The sequence below is a fragment of the Myxine glutinosa genome, chromosome 3 (genome assembly GCF_964187855.1).
Source record: "Myxine glutinosa chromosome 3, kmMyxGlut1.1, whole genome shotgun sequence".
Classification (NCBI taxonomy): domain Eukaryota; kingdom Metazoa; phylum Chordata; class Myxini; order Myxiniformes; family Myxinidae; genus Myxine; species Myxine glutinosa.
In genome coordinates, this window is record NC_136263.1 from 196,386,051 (window position 1) to 196,401,425 (window position 15,375).

The 15,375-nt window shown below is 50.3% G+C and overlaps 1 protein-coding gene across 4 annotated transcripts in view; it reads left to right on the plus strand.

Annotated features, from left to right (window-relative positions):
• The window catches only part of LOC137422886 (disks large-associated protein 2-like), a 402,494-nt gene that overhangs the window by 374,565 nt on the left and 12,554 nt on the right, over positions 1-15,375 (plus strand). For all 4 annotated transcript variants that reach the window (XM_078774953.1, XM_068109517.2, XM_068109518.2 and 1 more), the window contains 2 exons: positions 7,385-7,476; positions 7,700-7,876. In XM_078774953.1, coding sequence (XP_078631079.1) covers positions 7,385-7,476; positions 7,700-7,876 — 269 coding nt within the window. The remainder of the gene's footprint in view (positions 1-7,384; positions 7,477-7,699; positions 7,877-15,375) is intronic.

The window sequence follows — 15,375 nt, forward strand, 5'->3', positions numbered from 1 at the left end:
GAGATCTTTTTTAATCCCTTCCCAGACTCGTAGGCATCTATAACCTTCTTTCTGAAGGCCTCAGAGAACTCTTTTGATTTTGTGCATGGTGACGCCGCACACTTCAACAACAAAGTGCAAACCAAACTAAATGTCTGAGATTTAAATAAGACAGGTTCCTCCAAGTTCCTCTCTAACGATGTTCTAATCATTTGCACCTGAGCTGGTGCACCTGATTCTAATTTTAGGTATTTGAAGTAGTGATAAATGTAGGGGTGTACTTACTTTTTCCACATGCGAAATATGCATTTATGTTTATTTAAATTATACAATGGACAACAAAATGTAAATGTTTCATGATATTTGTTATATTATATCACCTTTATCTCTAAATATTGTTGAAATGAAGATCAAATAGCTGTATGTTGAAATATGTTGAAAAAGTCAAAACTTTACATGGGGTGTACTTACTTTTTCACATGACTGTACGCTACATGTCTGCCAAATTTTGTGTGAATCCGTCCACAACTTTTTGAGATATTTTGTTCACAAACAAACAAACAAACAAGAAGATGTCATGCAGAGCACGATGCTTGCAAAATCCACGCCCTCCCCCAAAAGGTTCCTTTAATACAGCAAATTGTCCATTTCATCAAGATTAAAGTTGACGATCTTGATCAAAGCTCAGATCAATAGCATGAAAAGTGATGATTTTTCAGATGAAAGATGATGATGGAAGGAAGTTTGACCTTGAGTTGACATTTGACATTTTGACCTTAAAAATAGTTAGTTTCCCAATTCAGTGACTCAATGTGCAAATGCTGTTCAATTGTCAAGTCAATTGGATGAAAATTGTTGGTTTTTTCAGATGAAAATTGATGATTTTGTAAGTTTGACCTTGAGTTGACCTTTGACCTTATGCCCTCAAAAATAGTTGGTTTCCCAATTCAGTGAGACAATATGCAAATGCTGTTATATTTTCAAGTTTATCAGATGAAAATTGACAGTTTTTCAGATGAAAATTGATGATTTTTGAAGTATGACCTTGAGTTGACCTTTGACCTTTTCACCTCAAAAATAATTGGTTTCCCAATTCAGTGAGGTACTATGCGAATGCTGTTACATTTTCAAGTCTTTCGGATGAAAATTGACGGGTTTCAGATGAAAATTGATGATTTTTGAAGTATGACCTTGAGTTGACATTTGACATTTTCACCTCAAAAATAGTACGTTTCCCAATTCAGTGAGGCATTATGCAAATGCTGTTCTATTTTCAAGTCAATCGGTTGAAAATTGACGGGTTTTTTTTCAGATGAAAATGTATGATTTTGGAAGTTTAACCTTGAGTTGACCTTTGACCTGTTGACCTCAAAAATAGTTGTTTTTCCAATTCAATGACGCAATATGCAAATGCTGTTACATTTTCAAGTCTATCGGATGAAAATTGATGGTTTTTCCAGATGAAAATTTATGATTTTGGATGTTTGACCTTGAGTTGACGTTTGACCGTTTCACCTCAAAAATAGTAGGTTTTCCAATTCAGTGAGGCAATATGCAAATGCTGTTCTATTTTCGAGTCAATCGGTTGAACATTGCTGGGTTTTTTCAGATGAAAATTGATGATTTTGGAAGTTTGACCTTGAATTGACCTTTGACCTGTTGACCTCAAAAATAGTTGTTTTCCCAATTCAATGAGGGAATATGCAAATGCTGTTCTATTTTCAAGTCAATCGGATGAAAATTGATGGTGTTTTCCAAGTGAAAATTGATGGTTTTTAAGATTAAAATCGATGATTTTGGAAGTTTGACCTTGAGTTGACCTTTAACCTGTTGACCTCAAAAATAGTTGCTTTCCCAATTCAATGAGGGAATATGCAAATGCTGTTCTATTTTCAAGTCAATCGAATGAAAATTGACGGGTTTTTTCAGATGAAAATTGATGGTTTTTAAGATGAAAATTGATGATTTTGGAAGTTTGACCTTGAATTGACCTTTGACCTGTTGACCTCAAAAATAGTTGTTTTCCCAATTCAATGAGGGAATATGCAAATGCTGTTCTATTTTCAAGTCAATTGGATGAAAATTGATGGTTTTTTCCAAGTGAAAATTGATGGTTTTTAAGATTAAAATTGATGATTTTGGAAGTTTGACCTTGAGTTGACCTTTGACCTGTTGACCTCAAAAATAGTTGCTTTCCCAATTCAATGAGGGAATATGCAAATGCTGTTCTATTTTCAAGTCAATCGAATGAAAATTGACGGGTTTTTTCAGATGAAAATTGATGGTTTTTAAGATGAAAATTGATGATTTTGGAAGTTTGACCTTGAGTTGACCTTTGACCTTTTGTGGTGAAAATGAAGAAGAAGAGCCTTCATAGGCGTGGAGCATCTTTCCTGCCTATTTATGGGTGAATGCTCGGTGTGCTCGAGAGTCAGTATCTTATCTGCTTTATGAGTTATGCTGAGATGTGCACTGGTTCCTCTTGGTCAGACGAGACTGGGATTGATAACTTATGTCTTAGAATGCTTGACCCTTTTTATACATGCTTGAAAATGTTTTACTTGCTTTGTAGGACTGACGAGATTATTGTCTTTTGTGTCGGATCCAAAGATATATTTCAATAAAGCCTTGTATCCTGAAGTGAGGTCTTGAAGCTTTTTCAAAACAATTTATTGAAATCGATTCTGAGACGTTCAAGGATCATGGACAAACTCATCAAGTTGGAGCGCTTCTGCGGTGACCTGAACGTGAGCAATGCCGCCGGCCAGTTGACCCACTGGCTTCACTCCTTGGGGCTCTACACAGACTTAGCCCCGGAGATTACTGATGCCCAGAGACTGAACGTTCTGTCTTGCAACGTATCCCGTACCATTTACGAATATGTCTACCATTGCATGACCTATGCCGAGGCCGTGGCAACCTTGACGGCTCTTTATGTTAAACTGCGCAGCACGATTTATGCTCGCCACCTTCTTGCGACGCGCAGACAGGAGACTACGGAATTGCTAGAGCAATACGCCCAGATCTTACGGCAGCTTGGCAAGGACTGCGCCATCCCTGATCGCTCGGGCTTGGAGTGCACTGATGATTTAGTGCATGATGCTTTCATAACTGGGCTCCAGTCTCCTTCGATCCGCCATCGTCTTCTCCAGAGTTAAATGCTGACCTTCAAAACGGCTTTCGACCAAGCCCGAGTCCTCTAGTCGGCTGAAGTCAGATCTGAAATTTACAGCCGGCCATTCGTAACTAGGGGTACTACGGCCTACGCCGCTGATTGTGGGAATTCAGAATCTGCCGCCGAGTGAGCACCCGCGCGGGGTGTCGCGAGCCAGGATTCCCGCGGAGAGGGCTTGGACGACCAGGAGAGCGAGCCAAGCACCGCGGCCGTGCTGACCCCTGCTGGGGCGACTGCAAATGCTACTTTTGCGGAAATTGCCGCCACCCCCACTCATTATGTCCTGCTCGGGAGACGATGTGCCACAACTGCAGGAAAAAAGGCCACTTCGCTAAAGTTTGTCGGTCGACCAAAGCTCGACGCTCGCTGGAGCGCGCATATCTTCGGGGTCATGGAGAGCTCTGAGCGGCCTGGCGTGTGCTGTGGTTCCGGTGGAAATCAATGGCAAATCGGTGGAAGCGCTGATCGATACTGGAAGCGATCGAAGCTACATCAGCCAGGGTCTTGTTGAGTGACACAGGTGGCCCACCGTTGCTGTGACACAGCATGTATACATAGCCTCAGGGGCCTTGTGGCAGCGATCGCGTGGGTTCTGTGTGGTTAGGCTGTTTGCCAATGATGCTACGTACTCGGATGTGCAGTTAATGGTGTTTCAGAACCTTTGCTCAGATGTGCTTCTCGGTCATGACTTCTTGAATCGGCATAAACGTCTAGAAATGCAGTTCGGAGGTGCTCATACACTCTCTTTAGGCTCCGTGCCAGGCTCGGTATGCAGCTTAGCAGAGAGAGCTCTTGAACCACCCCCACTGTTCCCGAGTTTAACATCTAATTGCCACCCTGTCACCGTGAAATCTAGGTGGTATTCACAGGCTGATGTCCAGTTCATCGCCGACGAGACTAAATGTCTTTTGCTCGAGGGAATCATCGAACCCAGTTGCTCACCCTGGTGGGCTCAAGTGCTGGTTGTCAATAGCGCTAATCATCGCAAACACATGGTCGTTGACTACTCACAAACAATTAATCGTTTTACACAACTCGATGCCTACCCACTTCCGAGAATGGATGATCTGGTCCGGGCGGTATCTAAATATCGAGTTTTCAGTAAGCTGGACCTTTGTAGCTTCTATCATCAAATCCCGATACAGGAAGCCGACCGCCCCTACACGGCATTCGAGTCTGGCCAGCGGCTGTACAAATTTCATAGAATCCCTTTCAGCGTTACGAACGGAGTCATGCTTCCAACCGGCTACAGATGATATCCTATCAAAGGAGCAATTGAAAGATTTATTTGTTTACGTTGATAATGTGACTGTGTGTAGATGGAACCAGAAGGACCATGATGCTAATCTGTGGCTCTTCTTGGATGTGGCTTGTAAATACTAATTGACCTTCAACAAAGCCAAGTGTAGTTACTCTGTGAGAATTACAGATCTTTTGAACTACACGGTGTCCGGTGGGGAAATATTTCCCGATTCGGTGTGGCTTCAACCCCTATTCGACCTAGCCCCTCCCTTTGATCGGGCGACTATAAAGCGAGCAAGGGGGTTGTTTGCGCATTACTCCCCGTGGGTCCCACGGTTCTCTGAGAAGATACGTCCTCTCGTCGAGTGCAAAACATTTCCGTTGACCTTGGCCGCTCAAACGTCCTTTCAACAACTGAAGGATGACATAGCTGGCGCCATTGTGACCTCCATCGATGAAACGGTCCCTTTCTTGGTGGAGACGGATGCGTCAAATTGCGTAATCGCAGCCACACTGAATCAGGGGAGGCCGACCGGTGGCCTTCTTCCCACGGGCCTTATCTGATAGAGAGGCACCATTCCTCGATTGAAAAAGAGGCTTACGCGATAGTTGAATCGGTCCGTAGATGGCGACACTTCCTCTTCGGGAAGCATTTTCACCTAATCACGGATCAGCAATCAGTCGCTTTCACGTACGATAGGAAACACTCTCAAAGGATTAAGAACGAGAAGATGGCGTGCTGGCACATAGAATTGGCCGACTATAGCTTGGATATTGTGTACAGACCGGGAGAGGATAACTGTGTGGCAGATGCCTTGTCTCGGCCCATCTGCTCTGGAATGATGGTCGACGAGCTACATACCATACACAATGCGCTTTGTCACCCGGGCATCACCCGTATGGCTCACTTCGTTCGGAGCCGGAACTTGCCTTTCTCCATCGACGATATTCGTCATTTATGCAAGATGTGTCCAGTTTGCACGGAACTCAAGCTGAGTTTTTAGAAGCCTCCTATGAGTACGTTAATACATGCTGGACGGCCTTGGGGGCGACTGAACATCGACTTCAAAGGCCCCTTGCCCTGTGGCGGCGTGCATCGCTACCTTCTAACAGCAGTTGATGAGTATTCATGATTCCCATTTGCATTTCTGTGCTCGGACATGTCGTCTGTTACGGTAATCCGATGTCTTCGGCAGTTGTTCCTAATGTTCGGCTATTCTGCATTCATACATAGTGACAGAGGGATGGCGTTCCTATCACGGGAGATCAAGCAATTTCTCCTCGAGCCGGAATTGCTTCCAGCCACACCACAGCGTACAATCCCCAAGGGAACAGTTTAATTGAATGTTACAATGGGATTATTTGGAGAGCGGTTACTATGGCTCTGCGAACCCGTGGGATGACTTCAAACATGTGGGAGCATGTTTTGCCAGAAGCATTACATGCCATCAGGTCCTTGCTATATACGGCAACCAATGCCACCCCTCACGAGCGACTGTTCAAGTACCAACATCGCAGCTCTAGCAGGCAGCCTCTAACCTCGTGGCTGGCCGAGCCGGGTACAGCTTTCCTGAAGCGAGCAGTCTGACAGAGCAAATACGAACCGCTTGTGGACCGCATGGAAATATTGGAAGCAAATCCGGAATACGCGCATGTCCGTTTGGCCAATGGCAGCGAAACCACCATGTCGGTCCGGCATCTCACGCTTTGTGGAGAGGTTGATGGGCAGCCCATCATGAGTGTGCACCGGCTGAGGCTGACTCGACTTCCCACACCAGGTCGGATTTGCTCCCGGACGATGCTGAGAGTGGTGCCGCCGCTTCGGACCCCGGCAGCTTGTCACCTTTGTCGCCTGCATTAGGAAGCCTTCAAAGCCCTTTGGGTAAATCGCCCGGCAAGGGGGCCCTGCCTATACCTAGCGTTGGGGGCCCAGGCGTTGACGGGGTTTATCACTCGCGAGTTGGTCGGCTATGTCAGAAACCAACACGTTTTGGTTGATAGATTGTTCGTTCTGATTTGATCCCTTACACCTGCTGCCGTGGCCTGCATACACCTGCTTACACCTGTTAGCCGTATTCTTAAGGGAGGGTGATTGTGGTGAAAATGAAGAAGAAGAAGAAGAAGAAGAAGAGCCCTCGTCGGCGTGGAGCATTTTGCCTGCCTATTTATGGGCGAACGCTCGGTGTGCTCGAGAGTCAGCATCTTATCTGCTGAATGAGTTATGCTGAGATGTGCACTGGTTCTTCTTGGTGACATAAAATAAAAATCACATCACATAAACTAGAGGTTCCAGGGAACCTGAACTCAACTGGTCTATATCAATATGGTTAGAATATGCATAATAGAACCACAAACGATATAGTTTATATGTGCGTTTATATGTTTATATGTGCGTTTATATGTGTGTTTTCAAATATCTTTAAGTGGCAAAAGGCACAAGTTTCATCAAATTTTATCAGTATTTGTGACTTTTAGAGCTTGGACGTTGTCCAAACTGATGTTTATGGGTCAAGTCATTTCATAGGTCACGACGAGGTCATTTTTCAGACATCATCAAAACCCGTAATATATGTGTTGAGGTTTGTTACATACTGTCTACACACCAAGTTTCAGCCTTCTATCTACATTAGGAAGTACCAGATTGACAAAAATAGATTTTTCAATATGGCCGCCCTGCCGTGCCCATTTATGGGCGTGCAATCCCAAACTAGTTTATGTCTTAAAGATGCTGCATAACAAGTTTCATCAAATTTCATCAATATTTGTGACTTTTAGAGCATAGACGTCAAATTGTTTACAGGCGACAGACAGATAGACAGACAGACGACAGATGGATGACGGACACTGGGTGTCGACAAAAACTCAGCTGGACATAGTCCAGTAGAATTAAAAATGGCGATTTTAGAAATGTGACATCCATATGACCTTTGACCTCAAAATCAAGAGGCTTGAACAGCATTTGCTGTGCTGTGACCGTTTTTCTGCCAGTACTTCATAAAATCACCGCGGCCGTGGACAGCGCGCACGAGCTCATGACGGAGAAATTCCAGCAGTTTCATGAGATCTGCTACCAGTGCACGGTGAGGAGAGATTGTGGCTTTGCGGTCATTGCTGCTCTCTAACCTTTATATCGTACCGTAAGGTTACCTAAATGCGGTGATACTGTGATTCGCTGGACCATCATGAAAATGTGAAATAACAGAACTAATGTAGAGGTCATGGTTTTGAAGAGCAAATCAGTAGTGTCTCTTCCAAGCAACTCAAAATCTGTATGTCTCTCTTGAATATCTGCCCCACCCGTAGGACCCAATTTCAGATGCTTGGGAAACATCGCAGGACATGGCTCACTTTTGGGAGTCTCTGCAGCTTTCGATTGAAGATATCAGCCTCAAGTTTGATGAACTCCTCCAACTGAAGGCAAATGACTGGAGGCTTGCTGAGGCAGCTGAGCGCAAGACCTGCCTATACTCCAACGAAACGGTGCCGCCACTTGCCTTGACACGATGCCGCCACTTGCCTTGACATGATGCCGCCACTTGCCTTGACACGATGCCGCCACTTGCCTTGACACGATGACGCCACTTGTCATGACATGATGCCGCCACTTGTCATGACACGATGCCGACACTTGTCATGACACGATGCCGCCATTTGCCTTGACACAGCACCCCCACTTGCCTTGACACGGCACCGCCACTTGCCTTGACACGGCACTGCCACTTGCCTTGACATGGCACCGCCATTTGCCTTGACACGGCACCGCCACTTGCCTTGACACGATGCCGCCACTTGCCTTGACACATTGCCGCCATTTGCCTTGAAACGATGACGCCACTTCTCGTGACATGATGACGCCACTTGCCTTGACAGAGTGCCGCCACTTGCATTGACACGACGCCACTTGCCTTAACACGATGACGCCACTTGCCTTGACACAGTGCCGCCACTTGCCTTGACACAGTGCCGCCACTTGCCTTGACACAATGCCGCCACTTGCCTTGACATGATGCCGCCACTTGCCTTGACACAGTGCCGCCACTTGCCTTGATACGATGACGCCACTTACCTTGACACAGTGCCGCCACTTGCCTTGACACGATGACGCCACTTGCCTTGACACAGTGCCGCCACTTGCCTTGACACGATGACGCCACTTGCCTTGACACGATGACGCCACTTGCCTTGACACGATGACACCACTTGCCTTGACACGATGACGCCACTTGCCTTGACACGATGACGCCACTTGCCTTGACATGATGCCGCCACTTGCCTTGACACGATGCCGCCACTTGCCTTGACACATTGCCGCCATTTGCCTTGACACGATGACGCCACTTACCTTGACACAGTGCCGCCACTTGCCTTGACACGATGACGCCACTTGCCTTGACACAGTGCCGCCACTTGCCTTGACACGATGACGCCACTTGCCTTGACACGATGACGCCACTTGCCTTGACACGATGACACCACTTGCCTTGACACGATGACGCCACTTGCCTTGACACGATGACGCCACTTGCCTTGACATGATGCCGCCACTTGCCTTGACACAGTGCCGCCACTTGCCTTGACACGATGCCGCCACTTGCCTTGACACATTGCCGCCATTTGCCTTGACACGATGACGCCACTTGTCGTGACACGATGACGCCACTTGCCTTGACAGAGTGCCGCCACTTGCCTTGACACGACGCCACTTGCCTTGACACGATGATGCCACTTGCCTTGACACAGTGCCGCCACTTGCCTTGACAAGGTACCGCCACTTGCCTTGACACAATGCCGCCACTTGCCTTGACATGATGCCGCCACTTGCCTTGACACAGTGCCGCCACTTGCCTTGATACGATGACGCCACTTGCCTTGACACAATGCCGCCACTTGCCTTGACACGATGCCGCCACTTTCCTTGACACGATGAGGCCACTTGCCTTGACACGATAATGCCACTTGCATTGACACAGTGCCGCCACTTGCGTTCACACAATGACGCCATTTGCATTGACACAGTGCCGCCACTTGCCTTGACACAATGCCGCCACTTGCCTTGACACGATGACGCCACTTGCCTTGACACGATGACGCCACTTGATTTGACATGATGACGCCACTTGCCTTGACACGGCACTGCCACTTGCCTTGACATGATGCCGCTACTTGCCTTGACACAGTGCCGCCACTTGCCTTGACACGATGACGCCACGTGCCTTGACACGATGATGCCACTTGCCTTGACACGATGACACCACTTGCCTTGACACGATGACGCCACTTGCCTTGACACGATGACGCCACTTGCCTTGACACGATGACGCCACTTGCCTTGACACGATGATGCCACTTGCCTTGACACGATGACGCCACTTGCCTTGACATGATGACGCCACTTGCCTTGACATGATGACGCCACTTGCCTTGACACGATGCCGCCACTTGCCTTGACACGATGACACCGCTTGCCTTGACACCATGCCGCCACTTGCCATGACACAGTGCCGCCACTTGCCTTGACACGATGACGCCACTTGCCTTGACACAGTGCCGCCACTTGCCTTGACACGATGACGCCACTTGCCTTGACACGATGACGCCACTTGCCTTGACACGATGACACCACTTGCCTTGACACGATGACGCCACTTGCCTTGACACGATGACGCCACTTGCCTTGACATGATGCCGCCACTTGCCTTGACACAGTGCCGCCACTTGCCTTGACACGATGCCGCCACTTGCCTTGACACATTGCCGCCATTTGCCTTGACACGATGACGCCACTTGTCGTGACACGATGACGCCACTTGCCTTGACAGAGTGCCGCCACTTGCCTTGACACGACGCCACTTGCCTTGACACGATGATGCCACTTGCCTTGACACAGTGCCGCCACTTGCCTTGACACAGTACCGCCACTTGCCTTGACACAATGCCGCCACTTGCCTTGACATGATGCCGCCACTTGCCTTGACACAGTGCCGCCACTTGCCTTGATACGATGACGCCACTTGCCTTGACACAATGCCGCCACTTGCCTTGACACGATGCCGCCACTTTCCTTGACACGATGAGGCCACTTGCCTTGACACGATGATGCCACTTGCATTGACACAGTGCCGCCACTTGCGTTCACACAATGACGCCATTTGCATTGACACAGTGCCGCCACTTGCCTTGACACAATGCCGCCACTTGCGTTGACACGATGACGCCACTTGCCTTGACACGATGACGCCACTTGATTTGACATGATGACGCCACTTGCCTTGACACGGCACTGCCACTTGCCTTGACATGATGCCGCTACTTGCCTTGACACAGTGCCGCCACTTGCCTTGACACGATGACGCCACGTGCCTTGACACGATGACGCCACTTGCCTTGACACGATGACACCACTTGCCTTGACACGATGACGCCACTTGCCTTGACACGATGACGCCACTTGCCTTGACACGATGACGCCACTTACCTTGACACGATGATGCCACTTGCCTTGACACGATGACGCCACTTGCCTTGACATGATGACGCCACTTGCCTTGACATGATGACGCCACTTGCCTTGACACGATGCCGCCACTTGCCTTGACACGATGACACCGCTTGCCTTGACACCATACCGCCACTTGCCGTGACACAGTGCCGCCACTTGTCTTGACACGATGATGCCACTTGCCTTGACACGATGACGCCACTTGCCTTGACATGATGACGCCACTTGCCTTGACACGATGACGCCACTTGCCTTGACATGATGCCGCCACTTGCCTTGACATGATGCCGCCACTTGCCTTGACACGATGACACCGCTTGCCTTGACACCATGCCGCCACTTGCCGTGACACAGTGCCGCCACTTGTCTTGACACGATGACGCCACTTGCCTTGACACAGTGCCGCCACTTGCCTTGACACAGTTCCGCCACTTGCCGTGACACAGTGCCGCCACTTGTCTTGACACGATGACGCCACTTGCCTTGACACAGTTCCGCCACTTGCCTTGACACAGTGCCGCCACTTGCCTTGACACAGTGCCGCCACTTGCCTTGACACGATGAAGCCACTTGCCTTGACACGATGACGCCACTTGTCATGACACGATGCCGCCACTTGCCATGACACGATGCCGCCACTTGTCATGACATGATGCCACCACTTGTCATGACACGATGCCGCCACTTGCCATGACACGATGCCGCCACTTGTCATGACACGATGCCGCCACTTGCCTTGACACGATGACGCCACTTGTCATGACACGATTCCGCCAATTGCCTTGACATGATGACCCCACTTGCCTTGACACGATGATGCCACTTGCCTTGACACAGTGCCGCCACTTGCCTTGACACGATGACGCCACTTGCCTTGACATGATGACCCCACTTGCCTTGACACGATGACGCCACTTGCCTTGACACAGTGCCGCCACTTGCCTTGACACGATGACGCCACTTGCCTTGACACGGTGCCGCCACTTGCCTTCACACGATGACGCCACTTGTCTTGACACAGTGCCGCCACATGCCTTGACACGATGACGCCACTTGCCTTGACACAGTGCCGCCACTTGCCTTGACACGATGTTGCCACTTGCCTTGACACGATGCTGCCACTTGTCATGACACGATGCTGCCACTTGTCATGACACGATGATGCAACTTGCCTTGACACGATGCTGCCACTTGCCTTGACACGATGCCGCCACTTGCCTTGACACGATGCCGCCACTTGCCTTGACACGATGCTGCCACTTGTCATGACACGATGATGCAACTTGCCTTGACACAATGCCGCCACTTGCCTTGACACGATTCCGCCACTTGCCTTGACACGATGCCGCCACTTGCCTGGACACGATGCCGCCACTTGCCTTGACACAATGACGCCACTTGCCTTGACACAGTGCTGCCACTTGCCTTGACACGATGCCGCCACTTGTCATGACATGATGCCGCCACTTGCCTTGACACAGTGCCGCCACTTGCCTTGACACAATGACGCAACGTGTCATGACACGATGACGCCACTTGCCTTAACACAGTGCCGCCACTTGCCTTGACACGATGACGTCACTTGCCTTGACACAATGACGCCACTTGCCTTGACACCGTGCCGCCATTTGCCTTGACACGGTGCCGCCACTTGCCTTGACGAGATGATTCCACTTGCCTTGAAACAGTTCCGCCACTTGCCTTGACACGATGACGCCACTTGCCTTGACACAGTGCCGCCACTTGCCTTGACACGATGACGCCATTTGCCTTGACACAATGCCGCCACTTGCCTTGACACGATGACGCCACTTGCCTTGACACGATGCCGCCACTTGCCTTGACACGATGATGCCACTTGCCTTGACACGATGACGCCACTTGCCTTGACACGATGACGCCACTTGCCTTGACACGATGACGCCACTTGCATTCACACAGAGCCGCCACTTGCCTTGACACAGTGCCGCCACTTGCCTTGAAACAGTGCCGCCACTTGCCTTGACACAGTGCCGCCACTTGCCTCGACAAGATGAAGCCACTTGCCTTGACACAGTTCCGCCACTTGCCTTGACACGATGACGCTACTGGCTTGACACAGTGCTGCCACTTGCCTTGACACAGTGCTGCCACTTGCCTTGACACGATGACGCTACTGGCTTGACACAGTGCTGCCACTTGCCTTGACACAGTGCCGCCACTTGCCTTGACACAATGACGCCACTTGCCTTGACACGATGACGCTACTGGCCTTGACACGATGCCGCCACTTGCCTTGACACAGTGCCGCCACTTGCCTTGACACGATGACGCCACTTGCCTTGTCACGATGACGCCACTTGTCATGACACGATGCCGCCACTTGCCTTGTCACGATGACGCCACTTGTCATGACACGATGCCGCCACTTGCCTTGTCACGATGACGCCACTTGTCATGACACGATGCCGCCACTTGCCTTGTCACGATGACGCCACTTGTCATGATACGATGCCGCCACTTGCCTTGTCACGATGCCGCCACTTGCCTTGTCACGATGACGCCACTTGTCATGACACGATGACGCCACTTGCCTTGACACAGTGCTGCCACTTGCCTTGACACGATGACGCTACTGGCTTGACACAGTGCTGCCACTTGCCTTGACACAGTGCCGCCACTTGCCTTGACACGATGACGCCACTTGCCTTGACACGATGACGCTACTGGCCTTGACACGATACCGCCACTTGCCTTGACACAATGCCGCCACTTGCCTTGTCACGATGACTCCACTTGCCTTGACACAGTGCCGCCACTTGCCTTGATATGATGACGCCACTTGCCTTGACACGATGCCGCCACTTGTCATGACACGATGCCACCACTTGTCATGACACGATGCCGCCACTTGCCTTGTCACGATGACGCCACTTGTCATGACACGATGCCGCCACTTGCCTTGTCACGATGACGCCACTTGTCATGACACGATGCCGCCACTTGCCTTGTCACGATGACGCCACTTGTCATGACACGATGCCGCCACTTGCCTTGTCACGATGACTCCACTTGCCTTGACACAGTGCCGCCACTTGCCTTGACACGATGACGCCACTTGCCTTGACACGATGCTGCCACTTGCCTTGACACGATGCCGCCACTTGTCATGACACGATGCCGCCACTTGTCATGACACGATGCCGCCACATGCCTTGACACGATGCCGCCACTTGCCTTGACACAATGCCGCCACTTGCCTTAACACGATGACGCCACTTGCCTTGACACGGTGCCGCCACTTGCCTTGACACGATGCCGCCACTTGTCATGACACGATGCCGCCACTTGCCTTGACACGATGACGCCACTTGCCTTGACACAGTGCCGTCACTTGCCTTGACACAATGCCGCCACTTGCCTTGATACGATGACGCCACTTGCCTTGACACGGTGCCGCCACTTGCCTTGAAGCGATGCCGCCACTTGCCTTGACACGATGCCGCCACTTGCCTTGAAACGATGACACCACTTGTCCTGACACGATGCTGACACTTGCCTTGACATGATGACGCCACTTGCCTTGACACGATGACGCCACTTGCCTTGACACGATGACGCCACTTGCCTCGACACGATGCCGCCACTTGTCCTGACACGATGCTGCCACTTGCCTTCACACGATGACGCCACTTGCCTTGAAGCGATGCCGCCACTTGCCTTGACACGATGCCGCCACTTGCCTTGAAACGATGACACCACTTGTCCTGACACGATGCTGACACTTGCCTTGACACGATGACGCCACTTGCCTTGACACGATGACGCCACTTGCCTCGACACGATGCCGCCACTTGTCCTGACACGATGCTGCCACTTGCCTTCACATGATGACGCCACTTGCCTTGACACGATGACGCCACTTGCCTTGACACGATGACACCAGTTGCCTCGACACGATGATGCCACTTGCCTTGACACGATGACGCCACTTGCCTTGACACGATGACGCCACTTGCCTCGACACGATGACGCCACTTGCCTCGACACGATGACGCCACTTGCCTTGACACGATGACGCCACTTGCCTTGACACGGTGCCGCCACTTGCCTTGACACGATGCCGCCACTTGTCATGACACGATGCCGCCACTTGCCTTGACACGATGCCACCACTTGCCTTGACACGATGACGCCACTTGCCTTGACACGATGCCGCCACTTGTCATGACACGATGCCGCCACTTGTCATGACACGATGCCGCCACTTATCATGACACGATGCCGCCACTTGCCTTGACACGATGCCGCCACTTGCCTTGACATGATGACGCCACTTGCCTCGACACGATGACGCCACTTGCCTCGACACGATGACGCCACTTGCCTCGACACGATGACGCCACTTGCCTCGACACGATGACGCCACTTGCCTTGACACGATGACGCCACTTGCCTTGACACGATGATGCCACTTGCCTTGACACGATGACGCCACTTG